At 42.5% G+C, this 14,518-nt stretch overlaps 1 protein-coding gene across 1 annotated transcript in view; it reads right to left on the bottom strand.

Moving 5' to 3' along the window:
* Positions 1-1,032: 1,032 nt before the first annotated feature.
* wdr32 (WD repeat domain 32) overlaps positions 1,033-14,518 on the bottom strand; it is a 32,182-nt gene continuing 18,696 nt past the window's right edge. The window contains exon 7 of the mRNA XM_041256518.1: positions 1,033-5,243. Coding sequence (XP_041112452.1) covers positions 4,875-5,243 — 369 coding nt within the window. The 3' untranslated portion in view covers positions 1,033-4,874. The remainder of the gene's footprint in view (positions 5,244-14,518) is intronic.

Raw genomic sequence — 14,518 nt, 5'->3', positions numbered from 1 at the left:
TGTTGATTGCTGAAGTGTAATGCTGGCTCCAGGGATCAGCTCATTTTTCCTCCCCAGCTCATCAGCACAAACAACGGCTGCGTTGTGGCTCCAGGATCAACCCACTCTTTACCCCAAACTTAATTTTGTTTGGGTATAGTACACATTTAGTTGGTGACTCAATTCACCTAATAAATGAGCATTTGATTATTTTAATTCATCCAATTAAAAGGGAATGAGAGAACTAATGCAACAGTGCTGCTAATTTGCCAAACTCTGCCCAGGTATATTATTGAATAAGGAAAGCAAGAACCTCCCACATCCTTCAACTCAGAGTAAACCCCTACCCCAGTGGTTCCCAACCTGTGACTCTTGAATTAGTGCTACAAAGTTCCAAGGTCAGCAATTTAGACAACTGCTACTGTGATTAATAGTAGTTCCACCACAATCACTGACAGAGAGTCATTATTGATACCTCAAAAAATGCATATACCTTATTGTTACATTATCAATTTAATATGATATAAAAAAGCCCACATATTGTGTTTAACAAATAATACATATCAAACATAGTCCTTATCTAATTTCTGCTTGAACCCAGTTTAATAGCTGGAAAGGACTGAGCACCATGAATGTAGAGTGACTCCTAACTATGGAGTGAGGACATACCCCCAGAACCTAAACTTGAAACTGGAACCAGAATCCTCTAGTCCTCAGTGTTCACCACTGAGCAACACTGCTTCCCACATACATTGCTATTGTCAAGTGACATTTTATTCTGCTGGACTTGAGGTGAGCAACAACAGAACAAGTGAAAGCTATGAATACTGTACACTGGGGGGTTCTTAGTTGAGCACAGGAGAGGTTCGATAGATATGGTAATTGCAGGCTGGGAAAAAAATACTGAAGGTTCTTAAGTTGTATTCACTCCTTTACTATTGTAACTACATGCTATAAATATCTTATCAAAATAATGTTATCCTAACCTAGCAGTTACTGAACATTACAAGGGAATGAGTCAAACACTTATCCTGAAAAAGAAAGCAACAGCAATTGTTTTTAAAACCCTCCCAGTCTTTATTTCACCCAATTACATTTTTTTTTATCTGCACAACATATCCACCACACAGCTGCCTTTAGAAATATTGTACCCATCAAGCATGGTCACAAATATGCTAAACATACGCAAAATCAGAAAAGTTGCTATTATCAGCTTGGCTTTAGGTATGTATTTTTGCATGTCAAGTAGAATAGCAAAGACTTACTACTTAGTCACAAGCTAGATTATTAAGTATTGTGTATTTAGAATCAGAGTGGAACTGAAATACCTGATGTAATAGCAAACCAAACTAAACCAAACCACCACCTGGCTTGATTATTCCATGAAAACGTTAAGCATTTTTTTCCCTTTGCAATAATGAGTTTATCAGCTGGTGAGTAATCAATCTTAATGCAAGTACAAACACTAAAATAATCTTTAAGGGATTTAGGCAGGATAAATCATATGAGCATAAAAGCTAAACCTTCTAATAGTCTAGAGAGAAACACTGCTATTGCCGTAAGGCACCAATGAGCCACATAACATCCCCCCTGGGTTTGTGTCTGCCAGCAAACTGGTCATTTTTTTGTGACATCAAAAAGGCAAGGGTTGCTTTGTTGTAATACATAATTCAAATACACACTGGACAAGTTTAAATTAGGGGTTTTAAATCGATTCTTGATTGACCAATTAATCACATATGTGGGTTTTGATTGATTAAAAAAAATTGATCGATTAATCCTACAGTATCAAAAAATGGCACAAGAAAAATTAATCTTGTGTCAAGATTAAAACCCCTAGTATAATACAAATTCAGAAGCTATTTTCTAAAAAATTATAACGTGTTGTATGCCAAATGATAGTTAACCATTCTTCAGAAGACATTTTTCCTACAGGACATATTGTCAAATGTTAATTAACATAAAAATGGTGTTTTCCAGAACGTTATCTAAAACTATCAGCGGCCCATTACTGGCTTGAAAAATGCATCCTCTTTTTTTATTTTTTATTAAAACTAACCAGAACTACAGGTGTTTCAGAAGTGGTTTAGTTTTTCTTCTGGTACAGGCCTACTGAATTATTCATTAACAAAACAGTATTTACGTTGGCATGGCAAAATTCAGCACAACACAAACTATATCTTAACAAGCAGCCAATGGCAACAGCTCCATAGAAATATGTTGCATGCAGAGACAGAGGTTACAGAATTAAGTACCTGTAAATAAATATGGGCACAAACTTAGCTGATACGCCTCTTAATCATTAGATAGATGTGAAGCATACAATATAAAGCACTGAGTTAGTCACTCACTCCCAGCACATATATACACTCTCCGAGGTAGAATTGAATTAATCTTTAAAACATCAGTCAACATAAAAAATACAGTGCTTGAAGATGGCAAGCGTTTCAATGAGGTTAGGTCAATCTAAAACTCCTCCTTCACAAGAATGTGACTTGGGGAGGTCTAGTGGCGAGTAAAGATGGTAGTCACATTTCGCACGTTTTCTAGCTTAATGTAATGATCCCAGTCTTACTGCTGTTTGCTAAAGCGCTATCTCAAAGTGATTTCTTTAACATATTTATCATAATGGTGGGGAGGTTCATAAAACCTCAGCAGATTCAATTAATATCTTTTTTTTAGATTATTACAAACTCAAATGAGACAGGGCAGGTTAGCTGCCAATAATGGTGTAAAAGTTAGTACAACTTTCCAACCAACTGCTTCCACTTCTGTTATACCTGTTTGTTTTTGCAGTGTTAGAAGTCAATATTCAATGTTCCCCTCCAACCACCAAGTAACTGGTCAGGATACAATGTATTTTGAATTCAGAATGGTGTTTTTTTGCATTTGGTGTACATGGAATTCTCTTCATACTTGCCTCCCTCTAATTTGCAGAGAAGCATGAATAAAACCAAGTGCAAATCATTGCTGACATGTATGGCCTCTACCAGTAGTCATGGCAACAAATCTGAAACTACAGCTCACACACAATTTTGGGCATTCCTCTTCAGTACACTGGAGCTGGTCCAAGTTCTGCCAAGAACTACCCTACCATTCATCCACCCCCACTGATGAAATTGCTGGTGGTGCTGACTCTTACTAGCGCCTTTTGATTTCACATTTTTGTGTTAAAATACCAATAATATCCCTATTCTTGATGGCATGACTGTTTCCTCCATGAATACTAAATATGTTTTTTTTTTTTTTTTTTTTATAACTTATGGGAAAGTGTATGCAAAATCAATTAATTTAAAAAGCCTGTCACCACCTACAACTTTTCAAACAAACTACATTAAAAGCACACAATAATAGAAGTAGAAAAATAATGTTTTCAGTTTATGAATAGTATTTTGCCTTCCTTGAACATTTATTAATCTTTAACAGAACTCAGCCCATTCAAAACACATATAGGCAAAACTCATTTACGAAATAACTTCTATAACTTGTGTTAATAAGGGTTGGTCTAGGTCTTCAATTTGCCATTTTAATGGCTGGTTTCACAGACCTTGATTAAAACTAATCTTGGACTATCTAATGTTACTGTAGGTCATGTAGTCCAAGATTAACGCTAATCGAGGTATGTAAAAACCAGCCGTAACAGTCCAGAGAGGCCTCATTCAATTGCAAGTACAGAACACAAGTGAAAAAAATGATATGTTGGTGTAAGATAAACATGAGTATGTTTACAGCTTTAAAATATTATTTTTAAATCACTACTTACCAGTAGTGCTTAATAAAAAAATACATTGGTGTCATACTAACTGTTTAAATCAACTTCAAAGCAAGAAGCACAAACCATAATACTTTGAAAAGAGGAATATTGTGACACTAAAAAATGATTGCTAAGATTCCTTATAATATATAACAGTGGGTACTGCCATTCCTATAATGAGGGGTAAAATATGAATAATTGGTGATTTAAACTTTCTAACCCTCTCCCACTTTATTTTCTCAGAAATAACTCAAATATGCACCAAACAGTCTTGAGAAAGCAGAACCAGTCTTTGCAGAACACTGTGTAGTCAACAGTGCGTTCTGGATGGATTTTCAGGCTGCTGACATCTATGCAGAAGAATTGTGGACAACTTGCCAGTTTGAAAAGCTTTTATAAAATGTGAATATGTCTGCTATACTACTTCTGTTTTATACTTCCACTTACTCGCTCTCATGGCTCAGATTTCTTTCAACAGACAGGAAATTATATTATACACTGTACAGAGAGTTGATAAAAATATTGGCTATTGTAGAAGTTACAACCAAAGGCCAACAGATCGATAGTCCAAAAGTCTTAACACAAAGGGAAATAAGGATTTAGTTAAATTAACATACTGTGAAATGTCCTCAACCTTTGGAGTGAGGTAAGAAACTGTATTATACCTCAAATGTTATGATTGTTTGAACTTATGAATAAACATCTAGTATGAACAAAACAATTCAATCATCCTCTGCATTAAATGCACCAGTGCGATTTCCTCATATCGCGATTTTGCTCTCCCCTCTACATCAAGGTGCTACAATTCCCCACCCTCTCCAAAAAACAATCAATTAATCAATCACTAATAAAAAAAAATGACAACTTTATCCTTAACAAACCAAAAGTCAGGACAAAAGCTCCTCCTGAACTTTTGGCATACATTAACTTTTGTTGCCTTTTTGTATTAAAGTGCCCAGTCACACAAAAAGCTGCAGAAAAAATGTAAGAGAGAGCTGTGACTGAAATAGCCTCAGAAAAACAAGACAGGGGGCTGAATGACTTGGTTAGGAAGTAAGCGGAACAAAAAGTTCAATCATAATATGAGTAGTGCCAAGCATGAGAGTGAGCATCTTTACAAGAGCAATTTGGGAGAGGGAGGCTAAAACTTTGGCTGGTAGAGGGATACACGTCCGCTAAGGCATCCAGAGGCAAGCTGGCAGTGCGTGGGAGAGAACTTGGTGGTGAGGACCACGTCGCTGTGTGAGTAGATGGACCGAATCTCCTTCAGACAGCTGGACTCCTTGGGCAGACAGTCTACCAGCTCATTGCACTGCTCGTCAAAGGCCATCAGGCGGATCCCGTAGCCATAGGGAGAGCAGATGAGACGTCCGTCGGGGCTGAAGCACAGTTCCTTGATGTAGCCCCGGCCCACGTTGGCCTCCTCAATGTAGTGGGTCAGCTTGAGAGAGCAGCGGGGAGAGACAGATCGTACAGGGGCGCCTTCCTGGAATTCGTATACACACGTCCACTGCAACAAAGGGAAACACGGACTCAACATGAAATGTCCCTCAAACTGTAGCTTTTAAAAGTCATAAAATAACCTTAAGCCAAGGGTCTGCATATCCCAAACAACAGATTTCACAAGAAAGTGTGTTGACTTACTGCAGGGCTTGAAATTGACTTTTCCATGCACTAGCCATCATGGCTAGTGGATGGGAAAAAATCCACCGGCCACACAGACATTTTACCGGCCAACATCGTTGGGGGGGGGGGGGGGGGGGGGGGGGGGTGACAAAAATAAATGCAAAAACAATCAACATTTATGAGTAGTCTCAACTGCCTCATGACTGAAGATAGAGCTGGCAGAGTCATACATAGACTAGCTCCTTTTCTATGACAGCGCTATCGCTTGAACCATCTGACATCACTTTGCAGCTGCCTTCTTTCTACCTCAGCAATGTAGTGCATAAATACTCTTGCTTGTTTGTCATTCTTAGATTTAGCCAGGTCTGTTCATCAACCCTACATTATTAAAAATAATTTAAATAATTTTAAAAAGTGTTATTTTCTACTGTCACACTTTCTGACTGGGGATCTGCTAAGCATTAACTTACTATGTTTGTTCAAATTTTAAAACAAGTCCATTCAAGACACAATTTATTTCAGTAAATAGTGAATTCATCAATTTGTTTTAACCATTGTTTTTACAAAACAGTATTCACACACATTTGGTCACCATCATAACTGTTGCATGAAACCGAAGTGTAATAATCCAGTATCGCTGCACTTAAGCATTTGTATGTCATCTGACAATGTTCCGCTGATATCCCATCACACCTTTCTTCTTAAAAGCATACAGCCTCTATACATGAACCCCCGATATCTCTCACAAAGCACCTGGGCACATATCTTTACAAAATCACATCAAAAGGAATATGCTTTTTTTTTTTTTTTGCTGCATATGTATAGCTATTATGTACTATATATCGCCTTACAGTACAATACAACAACAAAATGGACAATGATAATACCTGAAAACAATCTTAATATTTTAAATAAAGTAGCAGGCGCAAATAACTGCCAGGCAGTTTTACAACTCCCAAGCCCCAGTATCAGTACCCGTCCAAGCGTGTTTAGTTCTCAACGTGCCAAGTTTAAAATCAGCAACTTCAATTGTTCCACAGAAGATTTTGAAAATGTTTTTTTTTTTTTTTTAAATGTTTCAGGCAGCCACCTTGCTGAAAGCAAGTTTCTTACAAATAAGCTGTATTGCTACAGTGTCAAGGAGTTTCGAGTTAGTCAAGTAAACCGTTTGTCAACTGAGGCAGTTTTAAATTTCAGACGTAAACATACATCTGGTGGCCATCTTGTTTTATAAAACATAACCATTCTGACATATTTGTATTCCACTGTTACTTGGACAGTAACTACTATGTTTGGAGTTTGTTGGTCAAACAGTGTCAACATTTTTTCAGCATCTGACAGCCAATGTATCCAGCTTGTTACCTGCCAAGTCAGAATCTGATTAGTCACACAGCTTTGAAGCAGCAGAAGTTTAATGTTTTGAGGGGAAAAAAATAAAAAAAAAAACTTTAACAATAACAATAGACTTCCCAGCCTTTGGCTTGGAAGCCTAATTAATGAATACAATTACTAGTTTATCTTACAATTACACGAGTCATTAATTGGCTTTCATTTTTTTCGTTTTCAACACAAAACATTCCATACACTGCAAAATGGGGATGTTACAGTCTCGACAGTATGAGTTTGTCAGTGTTACAGTCTGGACAGTATGAGCTTGTCAGTAAGTTACAGTCTGGACAGTATGAGCTTGGCAGTATGTTACAGTCTGGACAGTATGAGATTGACAGGGTTACAGTCTGGACAGTATGAATTTGTCAGTGTTACAGTCTGGACAGTATGAGCTTGTCAGTATGTTACAGTTTGGACAGTATGAGATTGACAGTGTTACAGTCTGGACAGTATGAGCTTGTCAGTATGTTACAGTCTGGACAGTATGAGACTGACAGTGTTACAGTCTGGACAGTATGAGCTTGTCAGAACGTTACAGTCTGGACAGTATGAGCTTCTCAGAACGTTACAGTCTGGACAGTATGAGCTTGCCAGTAGCCTAATATTCATTTACAAGTCTGATCATTATTTGCTGCAGTTACCCAAAAAAAACAAAAACAAAAATACACAACATGGGAACAGTGATTCAAATGTTTACTAAACTTTATTATTACTTTTTTTTTGTTATAAAATATAGTAAAATAGAATGAGTGTAATTACAGATTGGAAAGGTTCTAACAGGAAGTGTGCCCATAAAGAATAAGAATACTGTACCTAAAGATATGTAAATAGATGAGTGTAGGCCATACAAATATAATGCAACAATACAAAAAAACCCTAGAGCTTGTTCATTTCTTCATTTGGTAGATCTGTAGAACAAATATGATTGCACTTATATACAATAGTTTTTTTTTTTTTTGCTGCTGTTTCTTTTTTTTTCTCTCTCTCTCTCTCCTACCTCGTCTCTTCCTATCTCAGCAGCTAAACTGTCCTAAGGATCACAACTGTCAGGCTCACTATCTTGGTCGGCAAATAGAAGACCAGCAGCCTGCAGTGCAGTGTATTTTTTTACCACTCTAAAAATAAAAAAAATTAACAAGAGGAGTAATTCAAGACACAAATAGACAGCACTGCCAGGACAATCTTATTTTCATCAGTGAAAATCATACTCAGCATTTTCAGCAACTTTTTATTAACTGTTTTTGTTCTGTGGTAGTATTTTTGTTTGTAAAAAGTGAAATCACAGAGAGAAAGGCAGTCCCGCCGGGGCATCTTTGAGGGGGTTTAGAAAACTAGTACTATCACTTCACAGCACAATCACCGCCTCCTTCTCTGTTTTGTTTGGTTGTCAGCAACATTACTTTCATAACTCAAACACACAACTTGAATGACAGCATATATTAAATAGAGCAATCCAAAGCAGAAGTTGTACTGCTTACTGTGGTGACATATTTGTTCAAGCTTCTTGTTGTTTTATCCAACAGCATCTGCTTATTAAAAGGTCCAGCGGTCTGTCACAAATTCACACCACTGGCATTGAAAGTGTTAAATGTAAAAAAATGTACCCGCCACAGACCAAATTAACCTGCGTTTGGCGGGTGTTCATTTCGACCCGTTACTGTGTAACCTTTTGGGTATATAGAAACATTGGCTCGTGGCTTTAGTTCAGTAAGGTTAGTCACTAGCAATCCAACCTTGAACTATAGTAACAAAAATAATGTAAAATATTTATTAAGAAAACTTCCTAAAATAAAATATATATATATTATATATATATATATATATTATATATATATATATATATATATATATTAGACACACACACACACAAATAAATACAGCTATGTATAAATCTGTAATTTTTTGGTAAAATTCGGTATAAACCGGAAACGCAGAACACTATGTGGTATGGCAGCCCAACTTGAGCTTTGCTCAGGTGCCTGTAATTCTGGGACTGACAACAAGAGGTCAGTAAAGCATCAACATTGACTTAAGATTCACAGTAATTGGTACTTCATGAGAAACACCTGAAGTCATTTAGGCTGTACGTTTATCCAATTAAGGAGAATATTTAATCCAGGGAAACAGGGGCTGTAGAGAGAATGAAAGCCTTTGTGGAGTGAACCTTAGGGAGAGAATCCAACTGTGAGAGTACGAGAAGACTAGAGTATAATTGAACACATATAGTTTAGATGTTACAGCCCTTAAGCCAGACTTTTTGTTTGTGCATCAACCTGTGTATTTGTGTGTGTACGGGAACCTCTGAACTCAGCACTAGACAGGCCAAAACAGCCATATGAATTTGAGAACGTCACAAGAATTTCAAGTTGGATCTCGAAATGTCACATTTTCAATTCGGCAGTTTTTATGCATATGGAAAACGTTAGGTTATTACCAGAACCCTGGTTTCCTGAAAGAGAATGACAACCGTTACCGAACGGGAAGAGTCTCTCTGACCGTCAATCTCTGAGCAAATATACAAAAGCTGCCCTATCAGGGCCCTGCTGTGAAGGGTAAGTCCCGCCCACCTCCTGCTGAAGAGGGACTACCTCACAGTAGCACATCAGCATTTTCTTTCGAAATCAGAGGTCAACTGGGGACACAACCTCGAAGGGTAATGGTTGTCATTCTCTTTCAGGGAACCAGGGTTATGGTAATAACTTAACGTTCCCTTTCAATTCGAATGACAACCATTACTGAATGGAAAAGCTGTACCGAAGCTGTCGTGACGCCAGATTACCGACAATACAGCCCCACGACGATAGCAACAGAGCCCATATGACGCCTAAGGGCATGCCGCCTGCAAAACACTAGAGACCAGAGAGGGTCTTGCTCGGTTTGTCACATCAAGGCGGTAAAAACGCATAAATGTCTGACTACCTGTCCATGTAGCAACATTGCATAACTCGCCTAAGGAGGCGCCATGAAGGAAAGCCCAAGAAGTTGCCTGGCCTCTGGTAGAATGGGTCGTAATGTCCCGTTAACGGGGAGTCCGTCTGTTCATACATCAAGTGTAACACATCTGTCACCCAATGCGCTAGACGTTGCTTCGATAGGGCCTGACCTCTAGAGCGGGACCCGTAGCAGACTTAAACAGCTGGTTGGACTGTCTCCAGGACACCATCCTATCCAAATAACAGCGCAGAGCCTGAACTGGGCATAGCGTGTGTTGTCTACGGTTCTCCTCTGATTCGTGCGGGGGAGATCTGAAAGTTTCCAAAACCACTGGTTGGTTAATACCACCTTTGGCAAAAAGGAAGAATTTGTTCTTAATGTTATCCTTGAGTCACTTCCAGTGAAAGCCATACATGCGTCATCAACGGACAATGCATGAAGCTCGCTTACTCGCCTGGCAGACGTAATGGCTATTAAAAAAGCCACTTTCAATGAAACAGGGTGCAGTTCTGCTGATGCCATGGGCTCAAATGGGGGACTCATAACGGCCCGCAGTACCAGTTCTAGATCCCACTTAGGGACCATATTTTTCATGGGAGGACGAAGCCTCTGAGCCCCTTTAAGAAACTGCACTGCCAGTTCTGTCAATTTTGTCATGGCACACTGATATTGCTGCCAGGTATACCTTCAAAGTGGACCTGCATCAAACAGGTGTTGTAAGAAGGTTAATAGCGTCTCAAATCGGGCAAGTCACTGGATCGTGACCTTCGGCAAGGCATCAGTCTTGGAAAACTTTCCATTTATATGAGTACTGGGCTCTAGTGCTCGGCGCCCTAGCAGACTGTAGTGTTTCTACTACTGCATCTGGCAAACCTCGTCTGAATAGATGGCTCCGTTCAATAGCCAGACCCACAGTTGGAGCTGGGCTGGGGTTCGGGTGCCATAATAGCCCCTCCACTTGGCTCAGGAGGTCTTTGCGCAGTGGGATCTGCCACAGCTGATCCGACAACATGTCACAGAGGAGAGCAAACCCGGGGCGTCTCAGCCATCTGGGTGCAACCAGCAGAACCTGTGCTCTCTCCACCCTGATCCTCTCTAGTGTCAGGGGTATTAATGGTAGTGGAGGGAACGCATACAAGAGCCCCTGTCGCCAGAGATGAGCTAGCGCATCTACTCGGCTGTGGCAAAGAGGTCGACTCGTGCCGGCTGAAACCTTTCTCAAATCTGTTTCACCACTTGAGGATGCAGCCTCCACTCCGAGCTGTCTGGAGCTCTTCTGGACAGGAGGTCTGCTGCCTTGTTGTCCATACCAGGGAGGTGAACTGCCCTGATGGAATTCAAATTTCTGTGCGTCCAGGACAGGAGTCTGTGCGCTACATGGTGAAGGCCTGGTGAGCGCAGGCCGCCTTTGTGATTTATGTAGGCTACCACTGTGGTGTTGTCCGTACCGATCTCGGACTGGGTGCACCTTGAGCGTATTCACCCAGGCTTGAAGCGGGTGCATTCTCAGCAGCCATAGTGGAATGATTCTCGAGGTGGCTGCCATCAGCCCCAACAACCTTTGATATCGTCTGACCTGTAGGACAGCGTCTTCTCTGAATAGGGAGAGTGTGGTCTCCAATGACCGAATCCTGTCTTCTGACAGTGCAAGCATGCTCACAGAGTTCAGTTTGATCCCCAGGAACACTGTAGACTGAGACAGTACAAAGTTGCTCTTCTGTTGATATACTGAGAGCCCAAACTTCGCAACATGATCTATGACCTGTTTTGTGTGCGCTTCTGCTTGTGCTTTTGACTGCATGCAAATCAACCAATCGTCCAGATAGTTTAGGATCCGAATACCCCACAGCCTGAGTGGAGCCAGTGCTGCATCCATGCACTTTGAAAATGTGCAGGGCACCAGGGAGAGGTCAAAATGGCAGCAAGAAAAATTCGTACATGTTGTCTTGAAAGGCGAAGCGCAGACATTTTCTGTGCGTGGGACGGATCGGGACGTGAAAGTAGGCGTCTTGTAGGTCGATCGATGTGAACCAGTCACCCGGTTGGTTGGAGGATACTCTGTGCTGTCAACACGTTGAACTTCCTCTGTTTGAGGAATAAGTTGAGGACCCTGAGGTTTATAATTGGTCTGAAACCGCCGTCCCTTTTGGGCACCAGGAAGTACCTGGAGTAAAAGCCGCTGAGGGAATCGCTTGGACTTACCAAGCATACAGTGTTCTTCCTTCGAAGATTGGCGATCTCCTGTTGAAGGAGTATCGCCCTCGCTGGTTCGACAGTGGTGAGGAGCACACTCTTGAAGGGTGGCGGACCTATGCAGAATTGTAAAGCATATCCGTGTCTCACTGTCGATAGCACTCAGAAGTCCTGGGTGCAGCCTTGTCATGGGTCATTGCCGTTGGTCAGTCCGATTGTGGGGGATTTGGTGGCAGCCGTGGCCCCTCTGGGGTGGTCTCCCTTGGGCTTGAGAGGGGGTGGGTTTTTCTTAGGCCTTGGCCTCTGAATCTAGCCGGAGAACCTGTTACCCCTGGCCTGCGGTGGTCCCCTGCCGCTGGGCCTGCCTCTCCCTGCTTGTCTGTTCTGGAGTGGAGGGTGATGTTCAGACCCTTTCACCCCAAAAGGCTGCCCACCTTGCCGGAAAGCGGGAAAGGTCGTCCCAAACGTCTGCCCCTTTGTAATGGGGGCGTCCAGTAGCGCCACATTCTCGGTCTCCATAACCTTGGCTTGTGTCATCCACAAATGCCGACAGGCGGCCACCAGCGACCTCCCCGATGCCTGACCTAACTCCCCTACTAGGTCAGTCATTGCCTTAGCCACCGCCTGGAGCTCCCCCGTGTCAGCCTGTGTAGCCCTCAATTGATTCTGGTATAGCAGCAGTATGGCCATGGCATTTGCTTCTCAGGCCGACGGTACTGCAGATGCGTAAGCTTTTTTGAGCATCACATCTGTCATTCTGCAAGACTTGGACGGACAGGATGGGTCTTTATCCCCCTTGGTGAAGGTGGAACCTTGCACCAAAACTGTGACCATGTCCCCAATAGAGGGGAATATGCCTAGGCCCACTTCTTGGGCTCCTGCAGTAAGAAGCAGAGACTCTGCTGTTCAGGAGGCTGAGGGTGCAGACGCTACGTTGCTCCAGGAGGAGCGCACTAGTTCCAGGAAGTCCTGGCACAGGGGGAGAGCATGCTGTGGGTGCCCTTTCTGCTGATGGAAGCGGTTCCCCTTTCCCTCTTGTTCTGCCAGCCAGGGAACGTCCGTGGCTGCAGCTGCATGCTGCATTAGGGCCCGGAACTCTTCCCTCTGTGGCACATGCAGCAGGGGCATTACGGAGCCTCCCACCGTGGCCTGCCCGATGGAGGCAGCTGCGTGGAGAAGGGGAGCGGTGTCTGAGCCGTGACCATCTGTGGTGCGGTAGGGGAGGGTGACCCAGATGAGCGTGATAGCTCTCTGGTCACTGTAGCAGGGGGTGTCCTGGATGACCTCTGTGGAGGCTCTTGGACCAATGATTGGAGGAGAAAGACTCTGCTGGGGATAGGGCTGCTCTCCGTCGCTTAGTTTTCCTTGAAAACTTCCGACATGGAGAGCAGTCCAGCTCATCTGCCACTGCCTTGGCCGCGTGTTGTGGCCCTAGGAACCTGGCGCAGAATCGATGTTCATCATGCCTGGGCAGCTTAGCTGAGCACCAGTCACACTGCTGGCCAGCTGAAGACCCAGTCGACTGCACTAACATGCTTGCAGTTGTTTTTTTTTTGTTTTGTTTTTTTCCCCAAACTGCTTTGCTCAATGAGCAGCCTGCAGATGCGTTGTTTTTTTTTTTTTTAAACGATCAGTCAGTGTCGAGATCGGCGTCGAGATGCACACGGTCGGTGCTGATGTCGATGCCGACGTGTAGTGCAGTCGGCGCCGGGCTGTAGACGGCTTCAAAGCTATTCCCAGGTGCTGAATCAATCGGAGCCGTAAACGGCGCTGAAAAAAGAGCTGTCAATGCAGAGGCAGTCGGCGCCGAGTGGACCCGTTCCAAGGTCGGTGCCGATGGCAGGCACTGTTTACACAGGTGCCGAGTCAATTGGGACCATGCAGGCGCCGTTTTCTCAACCTTGCGATTGGCGGGATAAACCGCGGTCGATGCCGGGGTATGCAGCCGATTCAATCGGTGTGGATGCCAAGGGCAAGCACAGCTGCGCTAGGAAAGCCCGAGGATTGAGAGGGGCACTAGACCAGAGCTGGGTTTTTTTTTTTTTTTTTTTTTTTTTTGGGGTTGCTGTGGCCGATTAAATCGGCATAGAGGATGACGCCACGAGCCCGCGGGGTCTCCTTACAGCACCACAACAGCTCTCACACGGTGTAACAACTACACAATGCCTCGTGTAGACATGCTAGAGCGCAATTTTTACTGTGAATTAGTCTTTAATTTGCGGATAAATCCAACAAATTAGCCAAATTCTGTACGTAAAAGCAAAAGCAATGTACAACCTGTCTTAGAGAGATTAGAGAGAAAATGGCGATGTGCTACTGTGAGGATGTCCCTCTTCAGCAGGTGGTGGGCGGGACTTCCCCCTCACAGCAGGGCCCTGATAGGGCAGCTTTTGTATATTTGCTTAGAAATTGATGGTCAGAGAGGCTCTTCCTGTTCGGTAATGGTTTTGTCATTCGAATTGAAAGGGAACTACAAAGCAGTATGTAATTCAATGTTAAAGTAACATTATTCGGCAGGTTTCATTCGACTTTATGAAGCAAAATATATTAATTCTATAGGGCGATGCAAAACTTTTGGCCATACCTGTACGGAACTAAAAATGAAACGTAATACAGCTTTTTGCAGTACAAAACCTGCCATTT

This window comes from Polyodon spathula, chromosome 1 (genome assembly GCF_017654505.1).
Source record: "Polyodon spathula isolate WHYD16114869_AA chromosome 1, ASM1765450v1, whole genome shotgun sequence".
NCBI classification, from domain to species: domain Eukaryota; kingdom Metazoa; phylum Chordata; class Actinopteri; order Acipenseriformes; family Polyodontidae; genus Polyodon; species Polyodon spathula.
Note: the sequence above shows the minus strand (reverse complement) of the source record. Positions and strands in the feature narration are given on the sequence as shown.